Genomic DNA, 23399 nt, shown 5'->3' with positions numbered 1-23399 from the left:
ATTGAAGGCGCGCATACGCCTAGCGGAAGACAGTCGTTGGCTGTCTAGTTCGCAGTGAGACAGTGTCGGGGGCCTCGGGGAAAAGGGACATTTTCTTTCCTTTTCCGTTTTCTTGACTCCAAGACCTGCAGGAGGCTTCGCAATTAGAGCCCAATTTAGAGCTAGTTTTTGCGGACTTACACTGTCTATCATCGTCGCTTTACTATCTCTCTGTTACGGTCTTTCTCTCTACGTCTGTCTCTCGTCAATGCATGGGACCAAGGACTAAAAGGACCGCGGTGACTGGGGTCCTGTTGGTTCTCTCGCTCACCGAGATGAGATGTTTGCCTGCAGTGAGCGACGCCACCACGGGTAAGGACCGTGAACGAGAGAGGGGTCGTTGGGATGAGGCCTGTTGAAAAAACATCGTGAGTAATGAGGTTGCCGCGAAACGTCTCCGGGAGGGGAAGGGCAGGAAGAAAACGTAAGATAGGACAGCAGGGTAATCACGCGGCAAGTGTGATATGTGCAGGTAATGTCCATTTGTCATCTAGGATCTCCAGATAAAGGAGTGTCGAGGAAGACATGCAAGGTGATCATCCGAAGACACGCCCTGCGATGTAACGAAAGAAGAAGAGAAATCAACAACATGCAGCTTTCCTTGAGCAGACTGAACTTACACCGTATCAACGACAACTTCCACGATAATTGTCGTTATTTACATGGCTACCCTTCGGCATTCGAGTTTTGGTTGAGCCGTCACAGAGAGTACAAGGAAGTCAGATGACACTTTTTGGCGATCGCGTCCAATGCCGCTGGTCGAGGGAAGGATGGGTGGCACAAGCAGGGAATCGGCCGAGGATATGAACGGGTGAGTCGGGGCTATCGGACCTTGCAGAGAAGTGTAAGGGTTCTGCTGTAGTTTCTCGGCGCTCGTACTTCTTTGACGCTCGTTTATTGATGATCAATGTTGGCATGTTAAGATGCCCGACGTACTTGGGTAGTTTGAGATCCTGTATTCGTCGGCGAGACCTCGACAACTTTCTATGTAGTGAATGAAGCATTATGCCGGGGTGGATGGGACGTTACGACACCCCAAGATTCGGCAGCGGGAGACTAACATCGTGAGTCTCGAATCTATGTTGTGTTGGCGTTTAGCGGGCATGCCACTTCGTCCTGAAGAATTCGCGTTACGCAGACTTAAGCTCGGATATAACGGGAGGAAGAGAACGCAGGAGCATGGGTGCATCGTGCCCGACATGGGGTTGTCCTGGCTTTCGTCGGGCATGGGCCGTGCCGGAGGGTGTCGCTTGACGATACAACGAGACGAGTAATGGGAGGTGGAATCTCTGGGTAGATGCGGTGATTTGGAAAGTCCCACGGAAATCCTAAATGCTTGGTCTGACCATGAAGCCGTCATTGGTCGCACTATCAGGGGCGGGTAGAAAAGTCGGAGACACCAAGGGAAATGACATTTCTCAAACGCATGATGGCCAGCGTAGCGTGGAGGGTCGTGTTGAACACCGCCTTATTCTTCTCCTCTCGGCTGGAAGGTCCCATGGAAACCTTCGCATGGCATTGGTTTATCATTCTGCAGCTTTTCAAGGCCCCTTCGAGGTGCCGGTGTACATCTGTGTGGGAGGATTGACATGGGTTGACGCGGGTAGCCGCAGGCGTCGGTCGAGGTTGGAGATGTGATTGCTGGGACAGCTGGCAGCCCGGGAGGAATTAAATCAGAGTCCGAGGCAGGTGAGGCCGAATAGAGAAAGAGATGCGCCTATTGTTCTTTGGGAACAATGATTCGGGCTTTATCTCGATGACAATGATCTCGAGATCGTCATCAGCTGAACGTAACTAGAGTAGAGATCGTGGGGGAGCAAGATCGGTCAAAGGCTCGACGCAAGGAACGGGGGCGCCGGGGAACACATGAGGCTGCTCATACCACGGCGTCGGCGAGGGTGGTAGCTCCAGGACATGTAAGCCCTGTAATTCTATGCGGCTGACGTCAATATCAGATCCAACGTTTTGCCGAGACAAATTGCCCCCGAGGACGGCTCGAAGAATATGCAAAGCTACTTATCCAAAGGGGACAGAACAAGGCAACATATGAAGTATCACCCACCACTGCCTCCTTATTCGCTAGTTCGCGGCATGAAACGAGGCAACCATGGAGGTAGAAGCCGGGGGCAAGCATGGCCACAAGACTCAGCTAGCTGTTTCCTCTGGTGATGTCTTGGCCGGCGTTGAAGGTCCGGGAGACGATAATGCTCTCCAGACCGGCTGCTGGTCGAAGGCGGTGAGGCAAACCGGCACACGAGAAGAATCTGGTGTCGAAGGACCTTCGTGAGTGCGATAACTTTCATGGTGTTGATGGGAAGTTGGTCCTCCAAGTGTCGTGATGGGGAAAAGTATAAAGACGGAGCAACTCCCTCCTTCATCAGACTCTTTTTCCATTTGTCTCTCGAACAGCCTGCGACGCACCTTCTCCTCTCTCATAATCTTCATCTACAGAAAAATACTCACCAAATCTGGTAGTGATACCTAAAACTTTCTTCTATCATCAACATTATCAAATTCTATTGAACCATCATGAACCGCGGAAACACCACCTCATCATCTGCTATGGCGAACGATGAGAACGAAACCTGCGGCTGCATCGATGACGGGTACTCTGGCAGGTGGGATTTCAGAACCTGCACTCATTGTGGCGGGAACGAAAGGTGAGGAAATTTCCAACCCAGAGTTAGTAGAACTTTGCATTGACGTAATTATGCTACATAGAAACCCTTGTAAAACCTGCGACTCCCGAGGTGTGGTCAGAGTCCCTTGCCCTCACGGGGCTGCTGGCCAAGCCCAGGCTCTAAGCTCTCAGCCCGTGGCCGAGGACTCGAACAACAAACCGGGACCCAGGGGACCTACGGGACCGACAGGCTCGGGTCAAGGCGTCGCCGGTGCCGGCTGCCACTGAACCACGGCAGCCAACGCCATCATCTGGCTTCCTGAGGGGAACTTCGCGGAATCCATGTAAATGCTACTTTAACCCTGAAAGTCATATGGTCTAGAGGGCAGGGTGGTCTCGTAGGGGACCAAACTAGTGTGTTTCTCTGGCGGATTAGAACGGTCGTTTTCTCTACAAGTTTGATTTGGGCTCGGGCTTGGAATAGGGCGTTGGTGTTATGGATGGACGGCTCATGCTGTTCCACGACGTTGGACACCCGTGCGTCGGGAGTCTAGGGAACAAGTAGCATGATAGTCCAGTAAACATACGAAACCATCGTATTTCAGAATTGACTGAGGAAGAGAGGAATTTGTAAGGGAATACGATTTATCTTCCAAGGCTGCTGACAACCCTTGTCAAATATCGAGTGTGTCTTGGCAGGCTAGCAACTTGATCTCTAGGCTGCCATAGCTGATAGGCGACATGGACTGGACGGTTGTTCACGAGCCGAGCCTGCGTTGGCAGCAGTAGTTGCCGAATTCTCCCCTAACCGCGTTCCCTTCGCTTATCCAGAGGAACGGAACCACTCAAGTACGTCGGTCATGGCTGCAAGTCGACGATGGAACACAGAGGGAGGGATCCCGCTCAACCCTACGAGATAGCGTGGCATCAGCCGGTCGTGTACCGCCGCGGGAGGTTACCCGGACGTTGCTACTGGATCGATATCGAAGAGCTGTGATCACGCGAAGGAGTCACCCTTGACACGATTCCATCCGATCATCGGTTACAGACAAGTAAGCACCTTGAATGGAAATCGTACCACCCCCTTCTCTCCCTCTAGGAAGCTGTGAATTCCCTCCGCGGGTGAGACAAACGCGAAGCAGAACTCTTAGCCTCGTTCTGTATAATCGCGAAAGAAGCGAGCATGTCTACGTACTCTAGGTGCTTAGGCCGAGTTGCACAACAGCAATACGTTGCCCTGGCACGAATCAGGCGCCTTCTGAGTAAACCACTCTGTTTTTCTGAACCTCGGTGGCTTAGTGAGTAAGGCTACTTACGCTATCATTGACTTTGATCTACTTCTAAACCAGAGCCGTCATTGAAAAGAGTCCCGCGGAAAGATCCGAACCACCCACGAGAACAACATCCGGCTTCCCCTATAAGTCACGTTGGACGGCGAGGAAACCCCTCCCAGCAAAATGCAAAGCGAAGCCCACTAACCCATACCTCGCGTCTGTCGCGCTATTAAACGCCCATACGAACGGAGATATTCGTAAAGGGTAAGCGTTTTTACGCACTCACACGCCTAGAACAATAAGAAGCACCAATACAGACACATTCACCTATGTTTGAGGCAAACGCAGACATCAAGAAATATCCAAGGCTCTTACACAAGTCAAATTGACCAAAAAGAAACCCAAAATAGAATGGACCAGCCGAGATTTGAAGGCCAGAGTCCTGGAAGGAACAGGAGCATCATTGTCCCAGCCAGCACTTCGTGGCCCCTCGGCCATATGGCCCGGTGCTTGTTGTTGAAGACTGAGCATGATTCACTCCTCGTATGGGTCGCGGGCGGTGGATGGCGTAGCTCTACCTGAGGCATCCCGAGTGGCTAAGATGGATGGCCAGCTTATCATCCCTGAAAAGTGATGGCTTCGCAGACGCCCTATGGCCTTTGGGCAATAGATCCTCCCACGTTTTGGGCCGGAAAGGAAACAATATATCACCTCCGGCGGAGGGTACCTCTAGCGGCTTGAATTCAGTTTGTCAATAATAGTATTACGTGGACTGGTTTTCCAGCATCTTAGGATGAAATGGTAGAAGATAAGAGTTCTCGATTTTTTAAAAGAAAAAAGTCCGAGATACGTTATGGATCATGTCATAGTAAAGAGTAGATCATTGCCGAAGCGCAGCCTGCCGTTTACTAAAGCGATAAGTGTGATAAGAAACAGCCATTGTAGAAATAGAGAAGCGAATAACTAGCGGCCTAGTAATGTCATAAACCTTCATGTGAGAAAACCTGCCCTGCCAGTCCTGATCAAGTTGTCATCTCCAGCCCTCTGAACCGAAGCATCATCAAATTTGAATCATTCCATCCCGCCACTTCCTTATTCCCAATTCCAGACCCCCGAAACTCGCAACGCCGTGACTAATAGTCAGTCTCGGGTAGACACAATTGGTCAAGCCCGTTCCGATCCAGTTTCGTTCCAAGAAATCAAACCAAGCCATACCTTGAAGATGAATAACATCTGCATTCAGTCATCAAAGAGCAGGGGCGGTTGCGGCAAGTGCTGTTACGACACCTGCCGCAGTCAAAACGCCGCCGCCGAAGAAGTACCCAGCCTTGCTCAAGAAGCTTCGCAGACGCTTAGGGGGAGGAGGTGCTCCCAAGGTGGGCTCTGCAGCAACGGGAACAGTCGTGGGTTGCTCGGCAGTTATTTCCACCCCGGTTACCATGTTGTTCATAGCCGCCTCGATGAACTCCTCATGAGCCGTGAGGGTCGACATCTCATTTGCTTTGCGCTTTGGAGACGTCACTGCCTGTGGTATATCCTCAGGCTCGGTAGGTGCGGTCAGTGAAGAGCCCAGCTTGCTTTGCTGGAACTGATAAGCGCTCGTCATGTCAAGTTCAGGAGCTTCTGTTACGTCTGTGACGGAGAAACTTTGAGGACTGTTGAGGAACTTCTCTCCAGAACTAGACCAGGCCGACTCGGCCATTTTGGCCGACTTGGGGGTTTCCTTCACCGGCTCTGGCACGGGCGCTGCATCGAATACAACATTGTACGGGAGTTTTGAAGTAGATGGCTCGGCAGAAATCGCAGGCGGTTCGGGGACCTGGTTGCGAGGTTGGACCGGGATTGTGTCATGGTCTTGCTCGTGGCGACGCATGGTTGCCTTGTTGGCCTCCCTTGCCGCGAAGAATTCAGTCTTGCCAGTCGTCTCTCCAAGGGCTTCAGCAGAGGGGCCATCATTCTGGGAGAACGCTAGAGACTCCGTGGCAGCGACGCCCTTCTTGGGAATGCTCAGGGCCCGTTCCCATGAGCAATGAAGTGGCGCCACCCCCTCGCATTGAATGAGGTCTGTCGGTGCAGACATGTGCAGTTGCTGGGGTTTCAGGCTGGCTACGAAGGGGTTCTCATTCTCGACATGAGTGTCTGCAGGATTCAGAATCGACGGCAGCCTGAAGTCGTTCTGCCTCCCCTGCTCTTCCAGTCCCTCGTAAGGTATGATAGAAGAGAGTGATGGCATAGGCGCGGGGAAGAACTGGCGACCAGTATCGGGCTGGGGGTAGTAGTTCGCGTGTGGCATTCTGAGCATTTGTTGCGATTGCGTAAAGGCAAGAGAGGCGCCCTGGGTTTCCCAGGCGGCTGCCATGTCCCTGTCGGGTTGAGAACCATAGTTGTCATTGTCATCGTTCATCTGGCTGTCTTCAGGCTCGTCGTAGCTCGAAGCTTCGATCAAGAGCTCGTCCTCGCTCGCGCTATCGCTTTCACTGTTGCTCTCGTCTTCGGCATCCAGGTCATCTTCAGCGTCACTGCGGTCTGACATTTCGGAATCACTCAGGCAAATGTCATCATCGTAAGAGTCGGGCATCTCTGAGGGTTCTTCATCGGGATAACTTGCCGACTCGTCGTCGTAGGAGTCATCATAGGAGTCATCCGATTCGGAGTCTGAGGCGAAGACAAGAGGAAGCTTCGAGTTCATTCTATGACTGGAAGGCGTATCCTCGTCTTCTTCGTCTTCGTCATGCGGTGCGTCCAACTCAAGCGTCACCTCCTGATCTTGCATGACCTTGGGAAGGGGTTCGGCGAGCTCATTTGTGTCCTTCGGGATATCCTCGTCGATGACAATTGGGGTCTCAGCCTGTGCACCTCCGCGAGATTCGTGAACAGGAGAGTCGACGGTGAGATCGATAGAGCTATGAGGAGGCAGGAAGCTGGGAAAGGAACCGCCCAGGCCTGTAGTCAACTTAGGCATCTCTATCTTGCGAATCTTCTCAACGGTGGCGCGGATATCGTCCATGGTGGACATATCTTCATCACTACTTTCCGAGTCGGAGTCATCGGGGACTGAGAAGGAGGGGCGGCCGCCAAGCTGACCAGAAGCTTTGGCCTTGGCCAGGTGATCGAATTCCCAGTCTACCTGGATGGTGCAAGGCGGAAAGAGGTCGTTGGATCGTTGAATGTCGATGCCAAATTTGAGAACATCACCCCGGGTCAGCTCCTTCGCGGCATGTAGAGGCAGCTTTAGAGAGTTGTGATAGGTTCCGTGAAGGGAGCCGATGTCTTTGACGAAAAGCTTCTGTTCATTTTATTAGCAGTCAGCGTAAGGTAATTATGGCGAGCTACAATAGACCACGCACCTTGTGGTACCAATCGACGGTGATTTTGGCATGCTCGCGACTCATGACCGGGCTGTCAAAATAGCAGTTATCGGCTTTGGCCTCGAGGTTGCTAAACCGTTTGCTGGTACGGCCGATTTGCACGACGCTTGGGTTTTTCTGTTGGAGGATAATGCGTCGCTCGGGGTATTGGAAATCGAGGTTGGGATGTTGAACCGAAACGGTCAGGAGCACTAGAGAAGGAGTCCGTTAGGGCTGATCATGGAGAGGGCAACGCGAGGCAGGAGTGTTAAGCTTACCGTCCTCTGCCTGAGGTTTCGCGCCCGTTGCCATCTTGCCCGACCGTATCGTGATTTGGCGAGAGTGGGTTGGGGAGAAAGACGAGAGCAACGAGGCTCTCGGACTGAATGGCTGGCCAAGTCAGCGTGCGTTGGAAAGCTTGTGCCAGTATCAGCGTCTGCCGTCCGAATACCACCAAGCTTAGGTCGATCGAGGTTGGGACGAGGGGACTTGTTGGTATCGAAGGTGGGAATCTGTCTTCGAAGCCCAAGATGTTGCGGTGTATGAGGGGAAAAGTCGCTCAGAGTAGACCGCAGTTCTTCACGGGCTGAAGTTAATGAACGGGCATGGAGAAGGCGGGAGGGAGGCAGAAAGGTAAGGCAGGTGCAGGTGCGATACAGTGTAAGTTGGAGGTCGAGGTCGCCGAGGTGGGTGAAGTGGGGCAGGAATCCGGAGGTGGCACCGTGCTGTCACTGTTCGGTATCAGGCAGTCGCGGCAGTGCAGGCGGTGATAACGCCTTATCGCACTTGGCTTGGTGCGCGGAAGGGGCAGGTTGCAGGGAACCTAGTATCGGAGGGTCTTGGGCAGGTGCAGTGGGGAAATGGAAGGTACCTTGCGCTGGCGGTGGGTTGGTGGGGTTATCAGCAGCGAGGCCGTGAGGTCCGAACACTCCCGTACACACGTCCACTTACCTCGATAGCGGTAAGTTACCTTAGCTACCTTACCTTGGGTGGGTTAGGTAGTGTCGAAGCTGATAAGGATGAGGTGGAAAGTGGAGGGGTTAAAGTGACTGAGGTGAAGGGTGAAGCTGGGTAGTGAGACCACCTCACATCGAGTACCAAAGAGTAAGGTAGGTAGGTACAAGGTCTGCCTGCGAACAAGGAGACTTAACGGCTCGAGTTCTAGTTGTTCAGGAAAGGACCTTGGGTACCTAGGTGGGTAGGTAGTTCTTGCCGTCCAGGCTGCCCTGAGGACGAGAGTCGAATATTGGATGTTTGGACAGCTTAACACCGATAGTAAGGTAGGGAACCTAACTGCGATATGCGTTGCCTCGAATGGTCCGCCAGAGACGGGAGGCACAGTGCGTGTCTGAGATCAGGCTCGGGGGCGTTCCAATTTAGTGATGACGGGATTAGGAAAGAGGGGCACCTCACACCTCAGACCTCTCACCACATGGCACCTGACAGCTGGAATGTGAAGGCGGCCAGCGGGGTTAAGGTAGCAGATGTACATACCTTGCCTTGCCTCAAGTTCTCAAAAAGTTGGAGAGGATCGCAGTCGGCATAGCTGTCGCAGGAATCGGAACCTACCTCTGAATAAGTAAATATAGAACAGTCACAAGTGGTCTCTCACTATGAAGAGAGACAACACAGAGCGTGCCCCAAGGGCCAAGGTTTGGTATATTAACAAGGTTGTGCCAATATTGAGGAAGGCCCACACTCTGGTGTAAGTAGCCATTCACGCTTGTGACTTTGATGGCTTTCTCATCAACACAGTTGAACACCTCGCCTGAGAAAAGCCACACCAGCTTCTGGCGGATGATCCTCGAAATTGGGTATGAAGTCAAGCGGACCAGCTGCTACTGTCCACGTCGCCGAGCCCAATATGCGCAACTATGCTCTCTTCTGTTATGCTTTGCAGGAATCCCAAGGTGTTTGTCTACCTTATCCGTACTCTGCCGAATCAACCCTGTATATATTTTTGGCCTCAGAAAGCAGACCTCAAGTTGTTGTCAAGGTGCTTTGCTCCATGTTTGCCTGAGGTGGACGATACCGTCGTGCTTCGCTCGAGGCCCGGTCATCATATCTAGGTACCTAGTAGGTAGTGCATGATAGCAGTTTGTCCTGCCTTGTTGTAATAATGTCTGTCCATAGGGCCAGATCGGGCTGCATCTGCTCATCTGTCACCGGGTGCCCTGAGTTGCCGCAAACTGTCACTGGTGCTGTTTATGCCCCCATCTCTAACAAAAGCCATCAGGTAGGGACGAGCTGAGATCCTGGCGAATCTGGTTAGGCGGCGGATGAGGAGAGACCAGGGATGGGGGTTTCACTGGCGCCGCCTGCGAGTGTCTAGACTTGAATCCGGTCAGATGATGCCGGCTGGGTTCACATTCGCCTGTATCCGCATCTGTTTCCCATGCCGAATGGCCTCATGTTCTTCAATACCTCCGTACCTAAGATAACGTACATTCATCCATGAATTCTCTTCTCCCTCGGATGCGGAACATTACGGTTGGGCGGGCAGAAGTTCAAGAGTGAGTGGAGGACCACACTCCGTGACTCCGTACGCAACCAAGGACGGGGGGATGATCTGCTTACAGGGGTATCTCCCAGGAATGCGCGAGCGGACAGACCACGCCCACTTTGCCCCCACAGGAAGACATCATCCTGGAGTCCTTGACCTCGGGCGTGTGGAGTGACAGAAAGTTGACTGATGTGAGAAATGGAGGGGCAAAATGCAGCCTGATGTCTGGATTTTTGTTTGCCGGATGTTTTGCTGCTGCTGCTGCTGCTGCCGCCGTTCCTGTCTGTCTGCCTCCTTCTGCTTTGTCCCCGAGCTCAACCTTGCATCCAGCTGCGTGTCTCGCCCTACACACGATTGAAAAGTCTCTTTCGTCATTCGTCATCCACAACGCTCGCTCGCTCTTTTTTGCGATCCCTGTGCGACACACCCGACAGGCATCATAGGTATACCAAGGATTCCCTCTGATGAAATGTGAATGCCACCCTCTTTCTTCTATCGCTACCACCCACCACCTTCACTACTCTTCGCCAACCCTCCACACCTTTTTTTTTTTTTTTTGCCCACCGTTGCCCTAATTTAAATCCCCAAGCTTCTCCTCGCATCTGAAAAGACGGTCTGGTGACCCACGAAGTCCATCTTTCAGCTTCCAGTTCCCGCGGTTTCCAAGTACCTTGCCTTGAAACCCTCTCAAATCCTCGCCGAGCCGCTGGATAATCACCAACCTGTGCGGCTCTAGACCTATCTCCGGAACCTCAACATAGTCATCTTTGCGTCTCAACCTATCTCCGGATTTTCTCCCAGACCTATATACAGAGACCGAATACCACCCATGGATTGTTGGAGCAAGACGCAGAACACAATTAGAAGCAACACCATCTTCAAAGAAACGCCACCGCGCTACAAGCACAGAAGGTCCTAGACCCTGATAATCACAAATCAGGCAACCCCTACATATACAGGTCTTCTCCCACGAGAAGTTCCGTTCACAGCAACCAATTCTCTCTCTACTCTACACACCACTCATGCACACAAAGTCTATCTTACACCGTCATTCACCATGCACGATCTTAGACTCAAGGTTCTTCGCGAGAGCGGCAAGACCGTCTCCAAGAAGGCCAAATCACGCCCCGAGTCCGCTCGCGCCTCCATGAGAAACTCACCCAACGTCTCGCCTGGCCACTCTCAGATCAACTCCCCGGCACACTCGCGCGCCGGTAGTCGCTATGCCTCAGAAGACGAAGGCAGCGACTCCGACTACGACGACGGCATGACCATGAGCACACTGTCAAATCACTCAGACACCGCTTTGGATGAGGCAACGGAACCCAACTGGGCACAACTACTACAGGATCGCATCGTCGAACTGCAAGATCGCAAGCGGACAAACACCCAGAGGCGCGAGGCCACCCTAATGTCCTACCTGCACCTTGTCAAACACCACTATGGCGGCCGCCAAGTCAGCAACTCCTTGGACGACATCGTCACGGCGTTGATGAAGAACACAAGGTCCGGAGGCAGCTCCCTCGAGCGCCTCATGTCCTTAAAGTCTCTCTCAGCCACTCTTCTCACAACGCCATCAGACTCCCTGTTCGACGACATCTACCCGCAACTCGAGAAGACCCTCGAAGACGACGACGATAATGACGTCAAGGCAGCCGCGATCTGGGCCATGGCAGTCACAACAATGTACGGCGGCGGAGGCGAAGAGTCAGCAAGCGAGCTCCTCGAATACCTAGTCACCATCGTAGAAAGCGACGGCGAGGCCGTCGGCGCAGCAGACAGCGGCGACGTCGTCACCTCCGCCCTCGAGGCCTGGGCCTTTGTCGCCAGCCAAGTAGACGACATCACCGAAAACGTCTACTCCGCCATCGAAGCCTTTGTAGAGCAGCTCGACAGCACCGACGTCGAGGTCCAAGCGAGCGCCGGCTTCAACATCGCCTTCATCTTCGAGGCGGCCCGCGATCACGAGGAAGAGACGGGCGAGCCGATGAACCTCCAATACGACCCCAAGAAGCTCATCGCCCTCATGGCCGAGGCATCCAAGCCCTCGGTCAAGCAAACGGCGCGCAGAGACAGAAGACACCTGCGCAAGCAATTCGCCAGCATCGTGTCGTCTCTAGAACACGGCAAAGGGCCCGGCTACTCCAGCGCGAGTCGTCCGGCCTTTAACCCGCACACGGGCGGCACCAAAGCCGATCCCGGCGCGGGCCGCAGGGGCGACGACGAGGAGGAGAACCGCGCGTTCGGGTATCGTGAGAAGCTCCGCCTCGGGTCTACAGTCGTTCTCATCGATTCATGGTCCCTCATGGCGCGCGTTGAGGCGACGAAGACGATTCTCGGAGGCGGGTTGCCCACGCACTCCAACGACAACCCTACTGTTGCGGAGCTGTTGGATAACGCTGAGACGGAGGAGGCGGCGGCACAGCTGTACGCGGTGCGTCCCAACAAGAGCGCGAAGCACATGAGGAGGTAGCAAGGCATCGTTTGCGTATAAGCAACGATGGAGATAAGAGGAGGAATGGGACGGGATGGGAGCTGCTTCCAGAGCAGAATTGATGGAAAGAGAATTGCATTGCATGCTTCTTTTCCTATGTACAGGTTCACGATAGAGCATCACGGTCCAAACAAAAAGGATACGACACGCATGATTTTCGAGGCATTGCCCTACTTGATTGCGAACGAGGCAGAAGATACCACAGAGCGGAGGATCCTCGTCGCAAAATTACACTTAGCCTACATTATTGGGAGTTCACATGATTGATACCTGAAGCTGCATTTTGACTGGCCTTGTGATGTTTTCCTGTTTTCTTTAAATTTTTTAACCCACCATTTTGTTTTGGGTTTTTCAAACCAGAGAATCACGCCTCTGGTACACAACGGCTGCACTCATCCGCCAGGGGGCGGCGTTCACATGTCGCACAGCAGGCCCCGATTTACGACTGGCCATTTGATGTTGCGTTGATGGTCGGGTACGGGCGAGAATGGAGGGGCGAAAGACAGGAATGGAAGCGAGAGGACGGTAGTTAAGCATCCACGGCCGGTACCAAATCAAGAAGCTGAAATTGCTTTGCATGAGTAGATACGGAAGGCTATCAATCAATGTGTGTCCTTGAGGGCAACGGGTTCGGGTGGCATTCGTTTCGAGGGGAACGGTGAGGCGGCGACAAACGGAAGGTGATGCTCCCCCATTTGGAAGTGAGAGCGTAGGTCAACTTTCCGTACGTACGGTACGATGGGCATCCGTACATGTGCGACAGACTGCCTTGGTGGATTTCCCCGTCCAGTTCACTTGCAGGACAAACTGCAGAGATGGGGGCAGCGATGTAGTTCCATGCCTCGCAGTAGGTAATCAGAGTCGATAGAGCCCCGAGAATCTAGAGATGCAGTGGGCTATATCCTCGGCTTGAACCTATCTAAAGCACGTATGTAACCCAACGGGCCAACTTACCTTTCAAAACGGGCGAGGTCGGGGGAAAGAAGCGGGATGACCGGCATGAGCCGCCGACCCCAGACGGAGAGAGAGAAGGAGGTTCATCGAGTCTGGATCGTCTTTTGGGCCCCCGTTCGAGGTGGATTGTTGCGCTTTCGCCACCGTCGGCTGCGTGGGTGCTTTGGGGTACGTGGACAAATCGGACTATTTTGTTTGCTTCGAGGGCTCGGGGGTCGAAAAGTAGGTAGACGGGAGTGTGAAGTGGGCGGTTTCTTTGCTTCACCGTTTCGCTTACTTGCAGTGGCGATTTGTCCGTACTCTGTTGTTTCAACTACTGTACTTATCTGCATACCTACTCAATTTTTGTACGGAGGCAGTGAAGCAGTGATGAGAGGGATGGGAATCGGCACATCGGATAGCTGAAATATCGTGTCCCCGTGTGGCAGCAGTGTCCGTGTGTTTCTGGGGAGGGAAGGGCCGCGGCTTGTTCTTGTGAGATGACGTACGAACGTCATTCGATGTTGGAACAAGGAGCTCGAGCTTGGGCTCAAAGTGAAAAGGTCCCAGAGGGTAGAGGTAGCCTGGTAGGAAAGTCTCACTCGTTGCCCGGTTCACAAGACGGCGCCGTCCGCAATAGACGGGCAGAAATGTTTCAGACGTTTATTATCCAAGTCCATCAATTCCTTCATGTTCGTACGAATGAATACAAATGAATACCTAGTCAGATCGAAAGGTGCTGTCAAAGGTGTCACTCACGGTCCGGCAAGGTTCCCCGTGTCAATTTTATTTTCGGTTTCCCTTGTGAGAGCTATTTCTCTCGTGGCGCCCTGAACGATGATATACCCTTGTCTAGTGGATGATCGGTATCCTCCCGTCGCCCAGCCAAAAAAGAAGTGGTTGAAATCCACTTGGCTCTATCCGTGAAGGAAACATCATTGGAGACGCCCACAACGCCCGAGCCAACCCACGGAAGTTCCACCTCTTTTTTGCTGTGGGGGGCCGGTTTCCAGGGGATCCCGTTTGAGCAAAAAGTGGACGAGGTGACAGAAAGTGGGCAAAGCCCGTACCGATGACTTCTGGCGTCTAAAATGCGTTTTGCGAAAATGATCGGAGGAAGACGAAGAGAGGGGGGCTGGGAGAGGGAAGAAATGCTTGGTCAACCTTGTTTCGTACGGAAGGGATACGGGTACCTTGAAGAGGAAGAGGGCAGAGTTGCGGTTCTTTGTGGTAATGAACGATTGTGTGATTATCTACGGAGTATCTATGTACACTATATTGGTCGAGGGGCTGGGAGAGTGACTGGGATTTGAGAGTGTTTCGGAGCGATAGACAAGGTTATGGGAAAGGCATCGAGATATCGAAGCAACCCCAGTACCTTATGATGGATATCTGAACATAGGGAATGGGTATCATATCGACATACCCGTACCAGTACGGATACTCCGTAGGTAATGGTCAAAGACAACGGCCACTGGCCAGAGTACCTAATGAACCGTTTTGTGGACGCATTGTCAAGGTTCCAACGCTGAGCAAACGGCTGCGCGGGACGACATAACGGCGGTGAGGAATCGGACCTCTTACAATGCTGCGTTTGATCGAGTTCAAACAACTAAAAGAGTATCTTGGCCGTACGGAGTAGACGTGACATGGGGGCCCAAAGATGTGTGGTGCAATCTGTCCCGCTGAGTGGTTCCAGGCCCGTTGCAACAACTACCCTGAGAAGGACTGCACATGAGGGCAACGGTAACAGACTTGACACACTCAGCTCGTTCCCTTCACTCAATGGGTGCTGTGAAGGAGGAGGTATGGGAGGATGTAAGGCACCTTGGGGTTACTTCGAACAACAACTTGAGAAGTTGAGAAGCGTGCAGGACGCTCTGCAGGCCTGCAGGGACCCGATTTCCCACACGCCCCAGGCCTGCGGCGGCAATTGGCCCGTCGCCGCATGCCTCTGGTGCCTCTTAAGCTCCATTCGGGAAGCGAGCGAGGGACAACTCATCAACCATCTCCACCCTATCACGGCATCACACTTGGGGTGAATGGACCAATCTTTTGTCTTTTTCCTCAATTTTGATGCTTTCTCTCGGCTCTCACGTCAACTCCCAGAGATTCGTGGACTTATCGTGGCGGTTGAGACGAGTGAGGGTAGGCATGTATGCTGTGTGTTCCCGGAGCGGCTTGGTACTTTGGTTTACTTGGTCGCACCGCTCATCTGGCGACTTTGCGCCTTGCTTGCCATCTGCTGGTGCTCGTTGCTACGCAGGCCTCCAATAAGACCTAGCAGTCTGCTCCGTAGGTACCTTGAGTACGGAGTACATACGGACAGGTTGTGTTAGCTGTTGCCGTCCCTTGTCCAGTCTTCCCAGCCCAAAGACCAAAGACCCAAAACCCGGCCCAGCCCAGCCGCTCCCGCGCTCACGTTGCCGCCATTCTCGATGCTACTTGTGTACATCAGATTTCCACAAACAAAAGCTGTGACTTGCTTGTACCTGATTAGCACAGCAGATGCAGCAGGTCACTGAGGTCAGCTTGGACGGGAGGGACATCCCAGGCATATCCCAAGTCCACAACAGAGCCCGACGAAGCGTTCCCCCCTCTCGACCGCACTTCCCTGTCCGTTTGGGCTGGCCTGTGTGCCTGTCTGTTGTCACTTGTGTGCTTCTCTGCGTGTGCTTCTTTCCAGGTTGCTGTCAGTCTACTCGGCCCTGCCTGCATCATCCAAGATTGTCGCCTGTCCATCGCCTGTCGCCTCCATCTGCTTACCCCCCCTCCCCCCGGCTTGTCTCTTCCTAAGCTCAAGATACCTCACCTGCTGCCCTTTTACCTTTGCTCAGCTATTATCGATCCCGCCCGTTTGCTATATTCGACACTGCTTTCGATATTATTCTTTTCGCTGGCACCCGATATCATTGACTACTCTTTCTTACCTTACCTTGAACCAACACACCTTTGTTTCGTTCCGTTTCGCCGGTCCTTGTTTCTCCTCTGCGAACGCCAAAAGCGTCGGGACTTGGTAAAAGACAAAAAAGACGACGACGGCGCTACACACGGATAGAAATTAAGGCCAAAGACAAGTCGATAGACCCCTGGAAGCTTACCTGCCTCTCTTGTTCAGCTCCCAAGAAAGATCCGCAAACTGGGGCCAAAACATCGCCGGGGAAAAAAACAACACCCAAGCAACGGCCTGACCCCCCAGCCACCCCAGTTTGCGAACCTCACACCTTCGCCTCACCCCTCCACTCTCTCACCACTTGGCCTTCCCTCCTTTGCGCCATCCAAATCTGAGCTCCTTCTCGCCATTCAGCCGTCCCTTCGACGTTAATCCGAAATTTCCAACTGACATCGTTGCTTTTTTCTTTTCGGTCCCATTTGCGCATTGCGTGTGTGTGGCATAAGCGGCCACAGGTCTCTCGGTGTTTTTCTTCCTTCTTTGGGGGATATTCCGTTCGTTGCCTTCACAAACATCGCCGAACCGCAACGGCTTTCTCTCTCTCGCTCGCCCAGTGTCTCGCAGCCCGGTGTGAAAGCTCGTACGGATACAGCTTGTCGCCCAGCCCGCCCAGTTTTTTTTCCTCCTCCCGCAGCAACGAACTGCTCCTCATGTCTTGACGGCGACTGCACCCACAACAAATCCTTGCCCACCTTGGACGGCAGCCGGCAAATCCACCCACCCTCTCCTCTCCTCACCTCTTCTCTTTTCCTTCTTTCCTTGATCGAGGGAAAGGACGAAATCCAAAATAGAGGTGTGAGCCGCTGATCGAGGCACTCGTCATCCGCGCCCGCGCATCAACAGCCTCTCCGTCGCCGAGGCCTTCGAGCATCGCACCACAATGGGTGTTGACTCGAACAAGCCTCCTCCACTTCCTGCCCCGACCGAAACCGACTCCGTCACCCCCACCGAGCTGGAGACCAATGTGTCCAGGCCAAACGACGAAGCTTCCCACTACTCTTTGCCTGACGACGGCACACCCGTCACCATAAAAACTCGCGGTCACAGCGCCAACCGTTCCCAGACGTCGCTCCTCATTGAGTATTTCGAGGGTGGCAAGCCTGGCCCCGAGGGAACAGTCGAACGCAAACCCAGCGTCCGCGTGCGCCTGACCCCGTCCAAGAAGCACCGCGGCGACCACATCCAAATCACCGAGACCAGAAGCAACACCCGCAAGACCTCACTGACCCGCCGTGTGCCTGCGCCGTCCACCACAGGAACCTCCTCGCACCTCGACGTTGAAGCTCTCGAGGGCGAGGACGCCGACAGCATGCGGTCCTACGCCTCCGCTACCGAGGAGTCCAATGTGTCGAGAAACCCAATCGACATAGAAATTGACCGCGGCGGACGGCGTCGTCGGCCGGCTAGTCCTCTGATTCCCGATGCTGATGCTCAGTCTTCTTACCTGGCTCCCAACATGTCCGACATCTCGGCAATTCCCCAGGACAGCTTCCTCGATGGAAATTCTGGCTCAACCGTACTAACAAAGAACTCTGAAAGGCGTAGTAAGAGCACGTCGCGGGGTAATGAGCTGGCGGCCGGTGTTACAGGCGCATTGGCCGGCGCCGCAATAGCTGATCATGCAAAGAGCAGCAGGAGCAAAAGACACAGCGGCGAAAGGAAAGTGTCGGGGGAAAGATCCTCAAGAGACAAAGATCGCAAGCACCGTTCGAGCAAGAGTCGGACAAGCAGTGTCAGCGAGAAGCAATCGGAAGGAACGCGATCACCCCGACGACGTTCCAGTCGGGGCCATGTTGATTCTGTTTTATCTGGGGCAGATTCCAGTCTTTTATCATCCAGCATTTCTCCCAGCCACCGTTCCTACGACCAAAGCTCAGTTCGCTCCGGAGCTTCCAAATCGTCCATCAATAATCCGAAATTACTCGAAACGGTGGAGGATGCCATTCGTCGACTTATCCTGCCGGAACTGAGCGCATTGAAGAGAGAGCAGAGCAAGCGCGAAAGCCGCCGCAGCTCCGTTACATCAACCGGAACAGGGACGTCTCTTTCTCGCGAAGATCTGGGCGTAGACAGACGCAAGTCCGCCGATAAGCGTAGCGAAGCCGGTCGCGACAGCCGGCATCGGGAACGCAGAGACCGAGAAGCTCGCCACGACTATGTTGACTCTCCCCGAAGTGTTGCAGGCGAATCGGTTGAAGAATCTTCCATTGTCTCCGTCGATGATACCCCGCGGCGAAGCGATGGCGCGCTCAAGGCCGCCGTTGGAGGTGCGGCAGCAGCTGGGCTCGCCGCTGCTGCAATGAACGCAGCATCACCGTCATCCGAGGATAGAAGGCAGCGGAGGCGCCGGCGCGCTGATGGTTCAGCTCGAAGCAGAAGTGTAGGCCGCGAGAAGTACGACGAAGAGTTCCACGAGGAAGAGGTCCCCGCCCCGCCAATGCCGTTAATGAGCGAGATCAATCCCTCCGAAATGACGCGAACCTCAATTCTTTCGGCTGATACCGATCGGCCCCATTCCGCCATGGAGGAGAGAGCTTCTGTCCAGGAGATTGCCCGGGGCAACGCCTCCCTCGGCTCCTCGCCTACGCCAACGCAACCAGCACCAATAACCAATTTGCAGCAGACTCTAGGCACGAAGCACGCCAATATTTCTCATGGCGATTTGAGAGAACTCTCTCGGACACGGACGGGAGATTTCTTGGAGCAGAGCGAGTTATCGGAGATCAGCCAAAGCCCTTCTTCACAAATCCGCGATGAATATGACGACTACGATGATCGAAGCCGTCTTACGGAGAGCGAAGCCGACTACGTGGACTCTGGCGATTACGACTACTACAACACGCAGGATGTGCCGCCCCCGTTGAAATATGTTCCTTATCAACCAGAGCGGCGTGGGCTGAGCCCGATCTACAGTGTGTCCGGCTACACGGAGGCTGGTAGCGAAACGGCTGCCCAGCGTGACTCTAGGATGTCGCATGGGACCGCGTCGCCTACCAAGTCTCAAGCGTCTCACACCGATCTGAGAGCCTTCTCTCCAGCTTCAGTGCCAAGCAATGTGATGAGTCGGGGCTTCGATGAGCAGTCCGTGGATGATCGCAGCGTCAGAAGCAGCGGGCAAGACTACCGTAATAGTCAGTACACGGAGGGCAGCGAAATCGGAACTTCGACCGGCCAGGCCGTTCGCGGTATTGCTGCGAACCCTAACATCATCCATGTGCCAAATGGGGTCGAGTCCAATGTAGCTTCACTCGTTGACGGCTCAATGCTCGAGTCTCAACTCACCACGGGTTCCGGATACGACTATAGGGACTCCCAGGTATCGTACGGCAACGAATCCAATGTTTCGTATGGACCGGACTCGTACGTTTCGTACGCCAAAGACTCCAATGTCTCCTACGATGACCAGTCCAACATTCAGCCCCGTTCGCGGGACGTCAGCCCAGAAAAGCGATCTGTTGCCTCCCAGCGGGAATTCTTCGAGCAACGTGAGCGCGAGAGCAGCCGCACCCCGACTTCGAGCCGCCAGAGCCACCGATCAAGAGAGTTTGCTGGAGAGTACGACCTTGACGAGTATGGAAGAAAGGTTGCTCCTGCTAGGTACAGGAACTCACCTTCTACGTCTACACGGCACTCACCCACTGCCTCTGAAAAGGCAATTGCCGCGGGAGCTGTCGGTGCAGCAGCTGCTGCTCTCAAGGCTGCCAAGGACAAGACGAAGCAACCGACCGTGGAGGAGGTTGACGAGGAGCATGCTGAAGAATGGATTCCTGAAGGCGTCACGAGGAACAAGTCTTTCAAGCAGCGAGCGATGGAGGGCCGCGAGCCTGCAAACACCCCGGCGCACAGTGTTGACCGTCTTGACCTTGAGGACAAGCCCAAGATGGGTGCTAGTGCCATGCCGACCTTTGACGATCCAATGCCCGAGGTTGGCTACGTGGACGACGATGCTCTGACCAACCCGTCGCTGGTCCGCGAGCCGCTCGGGGGCAGCGACCACAACGATGGGGACCACTGGCCGGGCGACATCACCCCTCGCCAAGGCACGCCCCGCCAGAGCGACTACGACCAATCTTTCGAGGAGTACAACTCGGAAAAGCACAGCCCGCGCGGTCACGGTGGTTATGGGATGGCCGCTGCCGGTGCCGCCATGGGTGCCGCCGCTGGTGCAGCCATGGCCCACCATCGACAAGCAAGTGGAGAGCATGAGGACGAGTGGCGGCGCACGTCGGCTGAGCGAAAGCGTGATACCGTCATTACGAATCCTTATGATGGCGCGAGCCCCGTTGATCACCCGGACCTACTCGGTGGCAGAGGATTCGAAGACTATGCTGCTGGGTACCACGCGAACAGTCCGGGTGGGCACAAGAATCTAGATGAGGGTTACATCTCACAAGGTCCCATTCACTCGCCCAATATGCAGCCCACTAGCAAGGCCATGATGCCCTTTGGCGATATGAACACGGAAGACCCTTTCTACGCACCTCAACACTCACGGCACCTGAGTGGTCTTTCCCAGGGCATGAACTCGCCGCTGTATGATGCTGCCACTGGCAACGGTATCGACAGAATCGAATCCAAGGACATTATTGCTTTGATGCAACATGTGAGTAGCTTAGTATGAAATTGACAAGGAAATGGCTAACATACCTCAGCTCATGGTCCGCGATGCTCAACGAAGCGCTCGTGACACGGAGATTCTCGTCACGCTGGTCCGCTCTGCGGCTGAAATGCGCAACTCTTTTGATGACCTCAAGAAACTTCTAGCCAACACCGAGGACGTTATCATCAAGGAGGTTCAGGAGAATACTGACGAAACGGTCAAGAACGCCGTCGCCGGTTCCCGTGCTTACCCCGGTAGTCTTCCTCGCTCTATCAAAGGCTACAGCGCTGCCTCTCAGAACAGCACCCTCGATGATACCGCCAAGAAGACCAACTTCTTCCGCAAGGCGCTCAAGGGCCTCGGCAACAAGGGCGCCAACGATCTCAGCAGAATCGAGGATATGCTCATGCAGCTACTGGGTGAGGTTGATACACTCAAAGCACAGACCATGAGACCCGGCATGGTTAGCGGCCGGCCATCTTACGAGAACCTCACCCCGGAGATGCAGTATGAGCAAGATCGGGGCTACGAGCCCGAAGGTCAGGCTGGCACCTCCAGTACTAGCCAGGGCAGTCACTCTGGGATGTCATCATTTGCTCAATCTCGCGGCCCTTCCAAGATGGCCTACGAACCCAACCGTATCAGCACCGTCCACGAAGATAATGAGGAGGATTACATCTCCCAGAACAATTACCATGAGCCACAGGGTATGCTTACGCCGACCCGCGAGTTCCAGCGTGGCGGTTCCGTGCCCTTGGGCACCCCTCCCCAGCCCATGGCCGCTCAGAACGCATCGTTGAGCAATGAAAACACCCCAAAGACGGACAAGGGCAAGAAGCACAAGAGAGGATCATCGAGTTGGTTCCCCAAGATTTCTCGGTGGTCTGAGTCGACGGCTACAAGCGTGAGCAAGGCTTTCCGTGGCAGCGGCTCGAGTAAGAAGGAACACGATGACGAATTCCTGCAACACCCTCCGTCCCGATCTGGATCAGATCTCCGATACGATGACCGATACCAGAATGAATTTGGTGGCAGTGACCAACTGCACTCTGGTTTCTCCCAGCAGGATCTCGCAGCTCCTCAACCCCTGCACCTAGAGCCTCCTACCACCTACATGACCCCGGAGGACCCTAAGTACAAGGCGCACCGCAACTCGGTCAATCTTCAACACCCCCAGCCTCGTCAAGGACAAACTGAGAGGTTCAAGGCTAACCTCGAAAGCCAAGCATACGACTACGACACACCAATGTCCCCCAGATCTGCAGACTGGGCAGGCTCGGCCACTAGCTTGCACCGCTTCCCCCCAAATGCCAATAGCTATAGCAATAGCAATGGCTCCCCCGCGACGGGTGGTGACTACTATACCTCCTCCCCCGCCGGCCCGCCCAGGCCGCCTAAGGAGCCCATGGATGAGATGACCCACACGCCCGCCAAGAAGCGCATCTCCAACTTGGCCTTGAAGAGCAGTCCCCTTCCTTACAACAGTGTTGAGAGTGGCTACGGTACCGGCCCTGGCACACATGCCGCCAGTACTAGCAACTACACCGGCAGCCCGAAGCCGGAGAACCGCAACCTCAGCGGTGCCCGTGGCATGCCTGCGCGTAGGCCTTCCGGGCCCCGGGCCATGACCCCCAAGAGTGCGGAGGAAGAAGCCGCCAGAGAAGAGCGACGTCGCAAGAGAGGTGAGCACGCTCTGTCAACAGCAATTCGATCCACAAGCTAATTGACTACCTAGACACCTTTGGCACTGTCGCTAGCAACGAGACCGATACCTTTTAGACAAAAAAGAGAATCCTCGCTACAGAGAATCGTTTGCGTACAACAAACAAAACAAGCACTACCACATGAGTTGATGCTACTGGATAGCTTGAACCACATGATCAGCTATAATCATTGAACATATTGGAAGCAGATTCTTTCATCTGCTATAGAGATGCAGCGGCAACCAACCAAAAAGGAGGGGAAAGTTGTACAGCCGCAGGGATGAAGCGGAAGGGGATGACGGGGTGGATTTGGTTCGCTACTCAGCCTAACGACGACATGACACGCAATTGATGGCTTTTGCGTTTGAGCGATGTTTTCAAGGTCGAGGAGGGGGGATGGAACAACAGCACAGCATGGCCTCAATTGAGCATGTTGAGTTGAGGCAGTGCCAAAGGAAGACGGCATGGAATAGGTTTGGAACGCGCGACACAGTTGGTTGATACCACATTCTCGATATTGGGCTGCTGTGTTTTTTTTTTCCTTTTTTTGAAGAGCAGCCGTGACGCATGGCAGATACCATTAGGGGTTTTGACTGTAATAGTAGTCGTGGATAATGGAACCTCTACTTCGCCCTGATGATTTTGATCCAACGATGTGAAGTGCATTCCCAGATAAAGGGACAGTGAAGTTGAACAGCATTAAGCGGCTCCGTTCTCTAAACATGAGTTAGGGGTAGAGGAGAGACTGAAACTCGATGGAAACCGATCCGATAGAAATTGGGCAAGAGACGTTGTTGACAAGTGGACTGGTTGACTCTACAAAGTCTGGGCATGCCGTTTACGATTATTTAGCCATCATGACAACAGGGCTGCGGTGGGCTATGGTGGAGGGATTAATAAAGCTCACGCCATCTTCACGGAAGACTCCGTACA

General features: G+C 54.0%; 5 protein-coding genes across 5 annotated transcripts; 4 read left to right on the top strand and 1 right to left on the bottom strand.

Moving 5' to 3' along the window:
* Positions 1-2611: 2611 nt before the first annotated feature.
* BDP55DRAFT_626034 (uncharacterized protein) lies at positions 2612-2947 on the top strand (the record flags this gene model as incomplete). Its single annotated transcript, XM_060571576.1, has 1 exon — positions 2612-2947. The coding sequence occupies one exon, from the start codon at positions 2612-2614 to the stop codon at positions 2945-2947; it is 336 nt and encodes a 111-aa protein (XP_060436216.1).
* A 2232-nt stretch (positions 2948-5179) lies between these two features.
* Positions 5180-7592, bottom strand: BDP55DRAFT_722988 (uncharacterized protein; the record flags this gene model as incomplete). Its single annotated transcript, XM_060578680.1, has 3 exons — positions 5180-7219; positions 7281-7492; positions 7559-7592. The coding sequence occupies 3 exons, from the start codon at positions 7590-7592 to the stop codon at positions 5180-5182; spliced, it is 2286 nt and encodes a 761-aa protein (XP_060436215.1).
* Positions 7593-9981: 2389 nt separating this feature from the next.
* Positions 9982-10369, top strand: BDP55DRAFT_643008 (uncharacterized protein). The gene has a single exon (XM_060573488.1). The coding sequence runs from the start codon at positions 10005-10007 to the stop codon at positions 10224-10226; it is 222 nt and encodes a 73-aa protein (XP_060436214.1). The 5' UTR covers positions 9982-10004; the 3' UTR covers positions 10227-10369.
* On the top strand, positions 10342-12559 carry BDP55DRAFT_599025 (IFRD domain-containing protein). Its single transcript, XM_060571028.1, has one exon. The coding sequence runs from the start codon at positions 10841-10843 to the stop codon at positions 12254-12256; it is 1416 nt and encodes a 471-aa protein (XP_060436213.1). The 5' UTR covers positions 10342-10840; the 3' UTR covers positions 12257-12559.
* A 4484-nt stretch (positions 12560-17043) lies between these two features.
* BDP55DRAFT_626031 (uncharacterized protein) lies at positions 17044-22486 on the top strand (the record flags this gene model as incomplete). Its single annotated transcript, XM_060571575.1, has 2 exons — positions 17044-20766; positions 20816-22486. 2 exons carry the CDS (start codon positions 17044-17046, stop codon positions 22484-22486), a joined length of 5394 nt encoding a protein of 1797 aa, XP_060436212.1.
* Positions 22487-23399: the final 913 nt, after the last annotated feature.

Source organism: Colletotrichum godetiae (assembly GCF_030913485.1).
Source record: "Colletotrichum godetiae strain CBS 193.32 chromosome Unknown BDP55scaffold_2, whole genome shotgun sequence".
NCBI classification, from domain to species: Eukaryota; Fungi; Ascomycota; class Sordariomycetes; order Glomerellales; family Glomerellaceae; genus Colletotrichum; species Colletotrichum godetiae.
Note: the sequence above shows the minus strand (reverse complement) of the source record. Positions and strands in the feature narration are given on the sequence as shown.

Bases quoted from the DNA above. Each gene is read 5' to 3' on its own strand.
- BDP55DRAFT_643008 (XM_060573488.1), top strand. From the start codon at position 10,005: ATGTCTGGATTTTTGTTTGCCGGATGTTTTGCTGCTGCTGCTGCTGCT.
- BDP55DRAFT_599025 (XM_060571028.1), top strand. From the start codon at position 10,841: ATGCACGATCTTAGACTCAAGGTTCTTCGCGAGAGCGGCAAGACCGTC.